This window comes from Larus michahellis, chromosome 4 (assembly GCF_964199755.1).
Source record: "Larus michahellis chromosome 4, bLarMic1.1, whole genome shotgun sequence".
In the NCBI taxonomy this organism is placed as follows: Eukaryota; Metazoa; Chordata; class Aves; order Charadriiformes; family Laridae; genus Larus; species Larus michahellis.
Genome location: NC_133899.1, coordinates 42,610,371 through 42,623,515, shown reverse-complemented (window position 1 = coordinate 42,623,515; position 13,145 = coordinate 42,610,371). Strand labels below are relative to the sequence as shown.

The 13,145-nt window shown below is 48.1% G+C and overlaps 1 protein-coding gene across 3 annotated transcripts in view; it reads left to right on the top strand.

Annotated features, from left to right (window-relative positions):
• Nucleotides 1-3,736: 3,736 nt before the first annotated feature.
• Nucleotides 3,737-13,145, top strand: part of SLC1A2 (solute carrier family 1 member 2) — a 94,067-nt gene continuing 84,658 nt past the window's right edge. The window contains exons 1-2 of one of the 3 annotated variants that reach the window (XM_074584275.1): nucleotides 4,742-5,181; nucleotides 7,098-7,299. Coding sequence is in view for 1 of the 3 variants with exons in the window: in XM_074584273.1 (XP_074440374.1) it covers nucleotides 5,165-5,181 (17 nt within the window). In the remaining 2 variants the exon portion in view is untranslated. Of the gene's footprint in view, nucleotides 3,777-4,665; nucleotides 5,182-7,097; nucleotides 7,300-13,145 lie in introns of those variants that run through there. The other 2 variants (XM_074584276.1, XM_074584273.1) reach the window with 2 other exon arrangements.

Sequence of the window (13,145 nt, the reverse complement as noted above, 5' to 3'; positions counted from 1 at the left end):
TATTGTTCTCCACTGCTACAACTGAAAGAGAAGAGGTGGCCCTAAATGTTTCTTTTCTCCAAGATTTGTCCAGTAGAGAACTAGGCACTCCACACAGATCAGCAAAAGTCTGCATTAATTCCAGCTTTAGCCCTCACTCTTCCCCTTTTACTAAAGATCAGCTATGCCTAGTATTTACTGATCCTCTAACTCCTCCTCCGTGTTGAATCTTGTCCCCATTTGACTTCAAATCCCTCACAGATCTGGCAACTAATAGCCAAAAGTTTCTGGGCTCAGGCAACAACAATATAGCTGTTCGCTGGCTGTATGTCACACAAAAGTGAAACTTCCTCTTGAAGAGAAACTTGAAGGAATTAATGGAAAATCACAGGAGGATTGCTACAGTTGTGCATGCACAGAAGAATTCAAGCTCCCTTCTTTTTGCAGTCATGATGCTCTTCAAAGAAAGCAGAAGCAAGAAAACGGCCAGGCTTCTCTCAACCCCCAGGATTTAGATTTTAGCATAGTCCATTACAGAAAGATGAATTAGCTGTAGAATTTTGTTCTACTTCTGGACCTCAATGATTGAATCTTAGATTAAATTCTGGCTAATCTCTAAATGCAAACATAGTGTTTTATTTCTATTGTTATATGACATATGTATTCATATGTACAGGTACAGAATTATAGAATTGTTAGGGTTGGAAGGGACCTTAAAGATTATCTAGTTCCAACCCCCCTGCCATGGGCAGGGACACCTCCCACTAGATCAGGTTGCTCAGAGCCCCATCCAGCCTGGCCTTAAAACCTTCCAGGGATGGGGCTTCCACCACCTCTCTGGGCAACCTGTGCCAGTGTCTCACCACCCTCATGGTGAAGAACTTCTTCCTAACGTCCAATCTGAATCGACCCATCTTTAGTTCTAATCCATTCCCTCTAGTCCTACCATTACCCGACATCCTACAAAGTCCCTCACCAGCTCTCTTGTAGACCCCCTTAAGATACTGGTAGGCCGCTATAAGGTCTCCTCAGAGCCTTCTCTTCTCCAGACTGAATAACCCCAACTCTTTCAGTCTGTCCTCATAGGAGAGGTGCTCCAGCCCTCTCATCATCCTCATGGCCCTTCTCTGGACATGTTCCAGCACATCCATATCTTTCTTGTGGTAGGGGCTCCGGAATGGGACGCAGTACTCCAGGTGGGGTCTCACGAGAGTGGAGTAGAGGGGGAGAATCACCTCCCTCGACCTGCTGGCCACGCTTCTCCTGATGCAGCCCAGGATACGATTGGCTTTCTGGGTTGCTAGTGCGCACTGACCGCTCATGTTGAGCCTCTCGTCCACCAGCACCCCCAAGTCCTTTTCTTCAGGGCTGCTCTCAAGCCAGTCACTGCCCAGCCTATACTGGTGCTTGGGATTGCCCTGACCCAGATGGAGGACCTTGCACTTGGTCTTGTTGAACTTCATGAGGTTGGCACGGGCCCACCTCTCCAGCCTGTCAAGGTCCCTCTGGATGGCATCTCTTCCCTCCAGCGTGTCAGCCGCCCCACACCGCTTGGTGTCATTGGCAAACTTGCTGAGGGTGCACTCTATGCCACTGTCCATGTCGCTGACAAAGATGTTAAACAAGACCGGTCCCAGTACTGATCCTTGAGGGACTCCACTCGTCACTGGCCTCCACTTGGACAGGGACCCATTGACAGCCACTCTTTGGGTGCGGCTGTCAAGCCAGTTCTTTATCCACTGAATTGTCAGTCCATCAAACCCATATTTTATCAGCTTGGAGACCAGGATGTCATGCAGGACAGTGTCAAAAGCTTTGCTCAGGTCCAGGCAAATGACGTCAGTTGCTCTCCCCTTGTCTATTGATGTTGTGACCTTCTCATAGAAGGCCACCAGGTTTGTCAGGCATGATTGGCCCTTGGTGAAGCTGTGTTGATTGTACCCAGTCACCTCTTTGTTATTCTTCTGCCTCAGCAGTGCCTCCAGGAGGATCTGCTCCATAATCTTACCAGGCACGGAGGTAAGACTGACTGGCCTATTGTTCCCTGGTTCATCCTTCTTTCCCTTTTTGAAAATGGGGATTATGTTTCCCCTTTTCCAGTCAGTGGGGACCTCACCAGACTGCTATGACTTTTGGAATATAATAGAGAGTGGTTTAGCAACCTTCATCCACCAGTTCCTTCAGTACCCGTGGGTGTATCCCATTGGGTCCCATGGACTTGTTCACTTTCATAGGCAATCATATCAACATATCTAAGCAGCTGTACCATGCCTAGTATTCATAGAAATTACAAATCAGCTTGTCCATCCTGTCTGGCAGGCTGACCCACAGGAGTTCCGTACTTACAGCTTGAGCACAACAAGGGTTAATGTCTAATGCCAATAATGAGGAAAAACGGGGGATGAATGGTTGAAAAAAAACAACCTGTGAGCTGGCATCACTAATGCCTTTGATAGCTAGGATCTATTTTTAAGATGCAAAACTATTTCAAACATCTCTTTCTAAGCAGGTGAGGATCTATGCCATCTGTTGGAGAAAGGGTGTGAAATAGCACAACGTGTATAGCAACACATTCTCCCTCTGAGTAAAAGAGCTGTGCATCCTAGAAAGGCCATAAAGATGTCGCTATGAAAAAAAGAGAGCAAAACAGTCTCTGCATGCTTACTCACTCCAATGGGTTTATACTTCTCCCTTTGTATGTTTTTGGGGCTCGGGATGTATTACATTACTTCCAAAAGCCAGGGTGCTTAGCTGAAAAATAGCACTGTAAAGAAACAGACTTACTGAAGTACACATTCTTGTCAGGCATACCTGCAGTGACTCTAATGGAATTGCCCTGGTAACTTGTTTCCCTTGAAAACCTAAGTCCATGGTAAGATTAAAAGAAAAAATGTGTATTTGATTAGGACTAGGGATACATACTAAGCTGCATCCTGCCATTTTTAAGGACAGGTACTGGAATTTGCTCAGTCGCAGGAAAGGCGTACTGGAGCAGTGGGAGCAGTGTGCAGGGTCAGGCAGCCTTTGCTCGGCTGTGCGTCCCCTGCAGCCTCACAGCTCTTTATCGTGGCAGGGAGCTTCCTGCATGGCTGCTGGCTTTGTGTGCAGCCTCCTTGGTGCAGAAGGAACAGGCTACGTCAGAAACATTTGTTCCCTGTGAAACGGGACATCAGACTTGGATGGAAAGACAGCATCAAGGTTGGCAGGCAGAGCCTCACCTGGGGAAAACTGAAGTGAGGGTGCATGGCAGTGTCTCGACATGGCACGAGTGCCCCCTGCCCCAGCACAGGAGTGTGGTTACCGAACAGGACGAGATCTTCCTGCACTACTCTGCAAACGTGGCCTGGCTGCTGCTCGCAGGCCAGTCAGTGGGCTGCCAGGCCAGGCTCTGGCTGGTAGCAGGATCTGGAAAATTCCAGCCTAAACCATGCTGCGGTTCCCAGGAGGAATGAGGTGAGGAGGAGGGGTCGCACCAGGGCATACCTGTGCTGTCCTGTGAGCCGAGCTGCTGTGAGTGCCCGTACAACCCTTTCTGCTCTGAAGAGCTGCCTGCCAGTGCGCTCCCGCCCGCGTTCCCGGTGGCTCACCCCCCGGCACGGCCGGGGCCCTGCAGCGAGGCTCAGCCGCGCCCCAGCAGCTGCTGTAAGCACCCCTTCTGTGGCCCCGCCGGCAGGGGAACCCGCCCGCGCCTCAACCTCCCCCGCCCCCCGGGCCTGTAGGCCGCGGCCACGCGCGGCGCCCCCCCGCGGGGCGGGGCCGGGCGGCGCTGAAGGGCGCGGCGGCGGCGGGCGGTGCAGGTAGGCAGGCGGCGCGGGGCGGGCCCGGGCCCAGCCGAGGGCGGTGCGAACGGGCAGAGGTCGCGAGGAGGTGCTGCGGACACCTGCGGGACGGCGGCCTCTTCCAGGGGTCGCGGCTGCGCGCACCTGGGCCAGGCCCGGCGCGCTTGGGCTCTGCTACGCGGTCAGGCGGAGCCGGCGGGGACGCCGCTGCCGGGCCTCACCGCCCCCGCCGGGGTCCCGCAGCGCCGGCAGGTGTGAGCTCCGCTGCGGCGCCGCCCCCGCCTGCTCGGCAGGGGGCAGCACCGCGCCGCCGCTGGGCCGGGGCCGGGCCCGGGCGCCGCGCGCTCGGTACGGCAGCCCCGCGCCCTGCTCGGCCCTGGGGGCGGGCGGCCCTGCTCGCCGCCAGCCACGGCCTTTCGGTCCTGCCGAGGCCGGCAGCCAGATCCGGGCCGCTCTCACGAAGGGCTGAACAGACCGGGCCGTGCAGCCTTGGGAGGCTGCTGCCGCCGCTGCGTGGAGGGGCAGGTGCCTCGGCTGCGGGGAGCGCGGTCCGGCAGGCAGGGAGGCGGCGGCTTGCCCCTCGGCCGGGCGAGCAGCGGGACTCTTCTCCCGCTGGAGTGCCGGCTGGCTCGGCAGGGGCGAGGGGCATGAGGTGGTAGCCGGACACACACGGTGTGTGTGTAGGGGAGCTACGGGGGGAAAATTCGGTCCTTCCCGTCGCTCCCGGCCGGCTCTCCGAAGTCCCGGCGGGCCCTCACGTTGCGAAGGGCCGGGCCTGCCCCGGGGAGGCGGTGGCGGTCGGCGGCGAGCGGAGCAGGTCGCGATCGGCAGCGTCCGGCCCTCCCACTATGAGGGGCTCCGCCGCCGCCCCCCCCTCCCCACCCCCAGCTTCTGTCAAGGAGCGGTTGGGGGGATTTATAGGAGTAACAACGGCTCGTGATGTCAGCCCGTGCCTAAAATAGAGAGGGATAGACTGCAAATCCACGGCTCGAGGGCTAAAACCTTCCAATCCAGCCTCAGCCAACACCGCGCCGATGTGAAGTCGCCCCCACCTCTCGCACACACGCACACACACACGCACCCCACGGCGAGGGGAGGGGGCCGGGGATCGCAGCCCAGGTGCCAGCGCCTCCTCGCCCCGCCGGCCACTGCTGGGCGGCCGCGGGGCAGCAGCGCCCGTCCCCGGGGCACGGAGAGCACTCGCTGGGGCGGCGGCGGCGGGCTGGGAGAGAGCCGCGGAGCGGAGCTGCCGGATCCTCGCCCTGCGGAGCACCCAGGATTACAAGGAATTGCGTGCTCCTTCCCAGACGCGAGCAAGGGTTATCCCAAAGAGCCAACCTCCTTTGCGCTCTACTATCCAAAATAATCCCTTGGACTCTTGAGAAGACAGGGGGGCTTTCGGGACCATGGCATCGACAGAAGGGTGAGGGGGACCGTCTCTTGGGAGGGAGGAACGGGGGGATGGAGGGGGTGGGTGTCCGCATTGTGCTTTTGGTAACAGTTTCCTGTGATCTGCTTCATTGTTAATCCTTGCCCCTCGCCATTCCCTAATGGAATAATTAGGGCAACCACAAGCAGAGGAGCCCCATGTAGAAGAGGGAGAGAGAGCGAAGAAAGAATTTCAAATATGAGCCACTGGAAAGGTTTTGGTTTTCCTCCCGTCACTTCTTTATTTAACCCCCGGAGGGCAGATCAAGCTTAAACCACCTGCCTGAAAGAAGAGTCCAAGTGAATGGTTAAGTCGGAGGTGGAGTGGGGAGCAGCCTCCTAAATATAACAATAAAAATCAATAGTTCAAAAATAATCGAGGAACTGTCCCCCTACTTGCCCCTTAAAAAGGCAGCAGACAAATCCAACTTCTTGAGGAGTTTTGCAATTTTTCAGTTTTGTGCCAAATGTATTACAGTGAAATGTAAGGAAGGGTGAAGGGTTATACAAGAGGCTTTAAAGAAAAGCAAATGCAGTTCAGCCCTGGTAGCATCTCTTGGAAGGTGCTTTCTCCCTGCCCGTGACAGGATTGCGAGGATCAGACGCTTCATTGCTCTGATGGGGCTGGGGGCTTGTTCAGTTTACAGAGTGACTGGTAGTAGGAAAGAAACGAAAATGTTTCTTTGATCTCTGGTTGCCCTCTTATAATACTAGCTACTATTAGACTGCATCTGGTGTGAGCCTCCGCTTTATCCCTGGATGTTGTCAGGTTGTATCAGCATGATCTGCTCTGGATAGGACTCTCTGAGGACAGAGTGCAAAAGGAAGCTCTGTTTATATTGCTTTTGTGTCTCTCAGGCTGAAAGACTTGCTGAGCTGATTTAAATAACCTGACACTTGTCTGGGAGGGTGTGCACACAAGTGCCCCGTTACCTGGACAAAGGAAGGACCTGGCCCCCTGCAGAATGGCCCCCAAGCAGTTGGCTTGGGAGGAGTGGAACGTTAGAAAGTCCTAGCTTTGTTTGCTTTAGAAAAAGGACGATCCCCCAGGTCTGACAGAGGGCAAATCTGTGGGGCTCTTCTGGCTCTTCACGGGACTGTCACAGAGGTAACTAACTTACCATTTGCTACTGCCTTACTTTCATGGGGAATTTCTGCTCCAAATTAGTACATTCTGGTTTTGGTAGCAGCCCAGCAGTTTAATCTGCCCTGTAGCATTTCCTCTGACAATGAAATCACTTAACTAGATACTGTCAACAAATAATTGGAGCCATGAGGAAGAAGCTTGAAGATGGAGGAACCAGCTTACATCTGTAGGGTTGCAGCTCTGTCTTCGCTGTCCCTTCTGTGTCCTTGGACTTTGCTTCCCTCTGGGTGCTCCGGTTACCTGCTGTTTTCATTCCCTCATAAGGCGGCTGTAGAGGTCTATGCTTATTTTGGATGGTTGGGGGAATGTGTGATCTGTTGTGCAGGGGTTTAATAAGAGGAGACATGATGAGAAGTGGCTGTGTTAGGGGGATTTGTCAACTTTGGATGAAAGGAGGTTCTAAATGTGTGTAGAAAGAGAGGTGCTTTTAAAAGAACAGGTTGAATAGCTGGGCTAAAAAGGATCAGAGCGCCAGAAACAGGAAGGCTTCAACAGATGTGTGCTTTTGCTTTCCTTACTGGACAAAGCTGAATTGTCAGGGTGAGAAAAGAAACAAAAGTTTAGGCTTTGCTTTCAAACATTTAGGAAACTTACCTAGACTAAAACAAGCTGAAACTGTTTACTTGGTATAATTCAACTAGTGCTCAGTGATAGCTGAAGGAGGTGTGGAAAACAATTTGAGCGGGAAGCATTTCACTTGTCAATCCCTTTTTACTGGTGAGAACCTCTTCCAAAACTGAATTGTCATCTTTCCCTCCCCTCAGGTAAAAAGCTGAGGATGGAGATAAGCTTTACACTCCGTCCTAAAGGTCAGCAAACTCAGGCACCGTAAGGATCATCAGGCAAAGTGAATACTGACCAGACCTTGTTCAAGAAAGGCTTTCCACCAGCACCGGCACAGTGGGAAAAAGGTAGCAGAAAGTGCCCGTTGCTGCAAGCAGAGCAGTATCTCTCAAGCACACACAGGTACATGACGAAAGCTCTGCTTGAGGTGGGGACAAACTGTATGCACTCCAGGTTTATGTCTGGTGGCTTTTGGGATGTTCAGATAGGTATGTTATTAAAGATCTGGAGTACATAAAGGCTCTATTTTCTTGTGATAGAACTACTCCAACCACAGTCATTTTTGCAGTGTGTTATTTCTCCTCTAACGGGAGCTTACGTAAAATCTCCACAGTGGGGATGTCAGGGGTGTGACAGGATACTTGGCAAACAACAAAAGGCCCCGATACGGACACAGAGGAAGGCAAATCTGTATTCCATTGTTACGAAGTAGTGGTCACTTAGAGCCGGGATTTGCTAGGAAAGATTTCCTTCTCTGCACCTTTCTAGTCTTTTTTTTTTTTTCTTTTAATGTCTTATTTGGTTAAGCTTATCCATGTATGGAAATTTGCTGCCCAGAGTATGGTGGACAAAGGGAAACTTCAATTGGTTGAAAATGAGAAAGGAAATGTCCCCCAACATGGCAAAATCAGACCGGTACATCCTCTGGGTCTACCTTGCTGTAGTTCATAAAATCCTAGAATGGTTTGGGTTAGAAGGGACCTTAAAGATCATCTAGTTCCAGCCCCCCTGCCATAGGCAGGGACACGTCCCACTAGACCAGATTGCTCAAAGTCCCATCCAGCCTGGCCTTGAACACTTCCAGGGATGGGGCAGCCACAGCTTTGGGCAACCTGTTCCAGTGCCTCACCACCCTCATAGTGAAAATTTTCTTCCTGATATCTAATGTAAATCTACCCTCTTTCAGTTTAAAACTGTTACCCCTTGTCCTATCACTACACTCCCTGATGAAGAGTCCCTCTACAGCTTTCCTGTAGGCCCCCTTCAGATGCTGGAAGGCCTCCTCAGAGAGATAAGGAGATAAGGTCTCCCCAGAGCCTTCTCTTCTCTAGGTGGAACAACCCCAACTCTCTCAGCCTGTCTTCGTAGGAGAGGTGTCCAGCCCTCTGATCATCTTTGTGGCCCTCCTCTGGACCCTCTGCAACACGTCCATGTCTTTAGGTTCATGTCTAGTTCCAGCTAATGGGGCTGTGGCTTACTATTGAATCCTGTTGTATCTTAACTGTTAAGTCTTCCTTTCATAAAATCCCCTTATTATGGATCTTATTATGATGGATTTTTGGTGTTCAGTTGCTGCTGAAAATGGGAGATAGCTATTTCAAGGAGGAAGGGCTAGAACCAAGTATTGATACTGTTCAGGGTTGCCTGTTTTTATGTTCTCTGTTTAAATGTCCTCTGCTGGCCATGACTGCAGACAGGGTGCTGCTGGGAGAAGTGGCCTTCCAATCTATGCCCACATCGCCTTTCGTGAGTCCTTAAGTGTGGTTCAAAGATCCAGTGACATTAGCTCATATTCACACATTGCGGTGTCTGGGATAGGGCTCAGTATGTGGTAGGTTGAAACTATGGAGACTTACCATAGAAGAGGATTTAAGCATTTCCTTTGCTTTTACAGGGTCTGAAAGGACCTAAAGGTTAAATGAGATTGACCCTGTTGATGCCCATGCTTGCCTTCAGACCTTTGAGAAAAGTCCTGAACACCTTGCTTCACATGGTTTTGTTACGAATTTCATCTCTCTCTTTAGTGTTACTGTTTCAAAAGAGAAGGAATGCAATACCTTGATACTCTGGCGATAGGTTTTAGATGTTAAATCAGCATGAGAATTTGTAACTTAGATATTAAACCTCAAGTGTTTAAATTACTTATTTTATCTAGTTGAGTGATGCTGTTTTAGATACTCTAAAAATCTAGAGACGTATTTGTATTTTGTATACCTTTGAAGAGTGGGAGTTTCAGGTGTGAAGTTTGGGGTTGGGTCTGTTCCTTCAAGAATATAGCCACTAGGAGACACTATCGCTGCATCCGTGGTAGTAAATTAAAGAGAGGCAGAGCAGGTGTCTGAGCCGGGAGCTCAGCCCTCTGTGTGTAGGTCAACCTCAGAGCAGTCTCGCCGTGGCTTTGGCCAGGCAGCCCTCTCCCAGTTCACAGGCATGGTTAGGGAGTCAGTGTGGGCCAGCGGCCATTCACAGTGGGCAGTTTGGATGTGATCACTATATTTTGGAAAGTTTAATAATCCTGGTATGGGCTCTTCCATTTCCATCCTGGTTCTAGAGAACAGTCCCAGGGCTTGTTTATGAAAAGAACCAAGATGTTACCCTTGCACAGGTGCACAGTTAACAGGCAAGTCTGTGTGTGCGTGTGTGTATGCACCCTGCTACAAAATAAACATAGTGAAGTGCAATAGTACGCTGAAACATTATTAAGTTTGAAAACACAGAAGTCTGTGTAATTGCTTAGTGTCATGATTTGATTAGTGAAATAGTTTTAAGTGCTTCACAATTTTATGTACACTTAATATAAATGGTGTTTATGTAATATGAAATGGCACGTATGCAGAGCTCCCATCCTGTTCAGAGTAGCAGGTATTCTGCATGCAAGCTACAGAGATCCCTGTTTTGATATTTGACTTCATCAATATCTCACTTAACAGGAAAAAAAACACCAGCCAACAACCCCAAAAGCCCAGCTGTGGTCCACTCCTCTTCTCCAAACGTGATTGTTTCCACATTCTTCTTCTATAGATACTGCCTGTCTTCGTCCCAAGTTTCACTGTCTTTGAAGCTACAGTTCCATTGTCATGCATATGGTTTGTCTGTACTACCTGATCACCAAACAATACGAGTTTCATCCAAATCAACGAGCGTATTATTTGATTTCTCTAAAATTACCCACAGCATATAGTATGGAACTCACACAGGTTTTATACTAGGTGTAGAAAGGTGATTATTTGTCAATTCAACATAAAGTTAACACAGGAGGCACAAGTAATAAATACCTGGCATCAAGCCTTGTGGATGCAAGTTAACCTGTCAACATTTTTTGAACAAATCTGAACCTTAGGAACTAATTTATTATACAGGATTAGTGTTTTAGTATGAGGCTGTGGTAGTTTTGGATCTTTGAGTAGGAGTCCTAAAGCCATTTGCTGTGTTGTCAAGACAAAGCCTGAAAGGGAGATTGCCAACACATATTATATGCCTAGCCCAGAGACAATGGGATACACCTAGTTGAGTCAGAAAAACTAGCTTTGCATTTCATGGTAGAGTTCAGGCACCTACACGGGAGAGTGGGTTTTCAAGATCTGCCACAATATGTACAACAAGCACACCCACAGATTTCTTTTCATCTGAGTTTTTACTCTGTAATTTACCCACAAAATTCCTCTAAATGGAAACTTGATGAAATGTGCTGGCACAAATGTTTAGATACTTCAGAGGATGAAATCCTCCAAGTGCTCTCACTGTTATTTCTGTCCAGGATTTGAACAGCACTGACTCAGGATGGAGATGTTTTATCCTATGTTCTTTCTCAGACATTTTGTGGAACAGATGGAGTGGATGTAGCCTATTAATTAGACATATCACATTGGGCTCTGACCTCATTTCACTGCTGTCAATTGCAAATCTCTCATTGATTTCAATAAAATAGAATTAGGCTCTACAGAAGATAATACCATGACACTCACGTTCCTTAAGCTAATTTGATGACATGAAAGTTCTCATGGTTTCAACCTTCAGTTTGGCCTTGAGCTACACTTTCAAAAAGAAGTTGTCACCTAGACGTTAACTCCATTTTTATACATATCCAGATCCTTATATAGATGCACAGGGATTAAAATACTTCTTATAAAATCTACAGGGACTTATTTATTCTGAACTTTTTGGAAAAAGCAGGTTATAGTATCGGATTAGATATACAAAGGCTAAAGAGAAATGGTGCTTATTTTAAGAATGGCTAAAGTTTTCAAAAGTCTTGCTTTACCGTAGCTTTCCATGAGATAAACACATATGTACACCCTCCTCCATGAACATACGTGCAGATGTATATGTACAAGTGTGCTAAGAACTCAGCATACAAAGCAGTACTGTATTTCTATACTAGCAAATTACTGCATTTAATTTTTATTCTTTGTCTTCCTGTTTCCCCTTGATCTCCAGGCTATCCCAACCAAGATCGCTAATAACTGTAAATTTGTGAGCAGTGTTTAAAGCGTCACAGTTTTTCAGTTAAAAAAGGCTGTCATTAAAACTCTGTCCTGTTTCACCTGCGTAGCAGTGTGGTTGGCATGCGGATTCCTTCTCAGTGTACATGGCAGTGGGAGCGCAGGGGCTGTGAACGCAGGGGGATGCGAAGCCCACACTAACCCTATAAAAGTGTGCTTTTATATATTTAATCCTACTTCTATATTAATTTCAAAGCCTCTCAGTGTACTTAAAGCTTTAAGACAATTAGCTACAATACATGTCTCGGTACTTGGGGAAGATAACAGACTAGGTGCAAAGATCATCGTATTTTCTAACTTTCATCTAGAACATATTTGATTCTGTATAAGCAATTCCAAATTGGGGATCCTTACAAGGAAGAACAAAAAAGAACCAAGGCATAAAAGAATTAAGGAGCACTCCTGCTAATCACAGGTGCCTTTAGGAGAACAGCATGAAATTCACAAAAATGCAGTATTTCAGGTCCGCTGACATGTCTGAGAAATCGAATTCATTGAAGTGTTTTAAAGAAAAGAAGGTGGAAAGGGAATTTGAAATTGGAAAACATTTAATTTTTACTTTTCAAAAATAAATGCTTAGTCTCAGCTGAAACATTTTAATTTCAAACCTATTTTTCAATTGAAAAAAGGTCAATGACAAAAGGAAGACTAAAATGAAATGGTAGGGGCTCCAATACAAAGGAAAACACTTCACTGTGTATTAAGGAAGGATTTTGGGTTGAATAAAAAAATATTTGTCTTTTTTTGCTTTGTTTTTTGTCTTTAAGTTTTGTTTACAAACTCAAAACTTATCTTTTTTAGTGTGACTACAACCGATCTATTTCTTGACTTTTTAAAAATATAAACACCAAGTAAAAAATAAGTATTTTTTCCAGCCTGCTTTCTGCTCTGTAGTATTTTTCACTATTTTCTCAACACAAGTTAAACTCTGGGCTATTCCTGTAGGCATTTAAATGTATATAGAATCAGAATCATAGAATACTTTGGATTGGAAGGGACCTTTAAAGGTCATCTAGTCCAATCTGCCCTGCAATGAGCAGGGACATCTTCAACTACATCAGGTTGCTCAGAGCCCCATCCAACATGACCTTGAATGGTTCCAGGGATGGCACATCTACCACCTCTCTGGGCAATCTGCGTTTCACTACCCTCAGCATAAAACATTTCTTCCTTCTATCTAGTCTGAATCTCTTCTTTAGTTTAAAACCATTCTCCCTTGTCCTACTGCTGCAGTCCCTGATAAAAAAAATCTGTCTCCGTTTTTCTTATAACCCCCTTTTAAGTACTGAAAGGCCACAATAAGGTCTCCCAGGAGCCTTCTCTTCTCCAGGCTGAACAACCCCAACTGTCCCAGCCTGTCCTCCTAGCAGAGGGGTTCCATCCCCTGATCATTTCTGTTGTCCTTCTCTGGACCCACTCCAACAGGTCCCTGTCTTTCCTGTACGGGGGACCCCAGAACTGCACACAGGACTTCATTTGGGGTCTTGTGAGAGCAGAGTAGAGGGGTGGAATTACTTCCCTCGACCTGCTGGCCATACTGCTTTTGATGCAGTGTGTCTTCTGGGCTGTGAGAAAACATTGCCGGCTCATGTCCAGCTTTTCATCCACCATATCCCCAAGTTCTTCTCCTCAGGGCTGCTCTCAATCCCTTCATCCCCCATCCTGTATTGATACCAGAGGTTGCCCCAACCCACGTGCAGGACTCTGCACTTGGCCTTGTTGAGCTTCATGAGTTTCATACAGGCC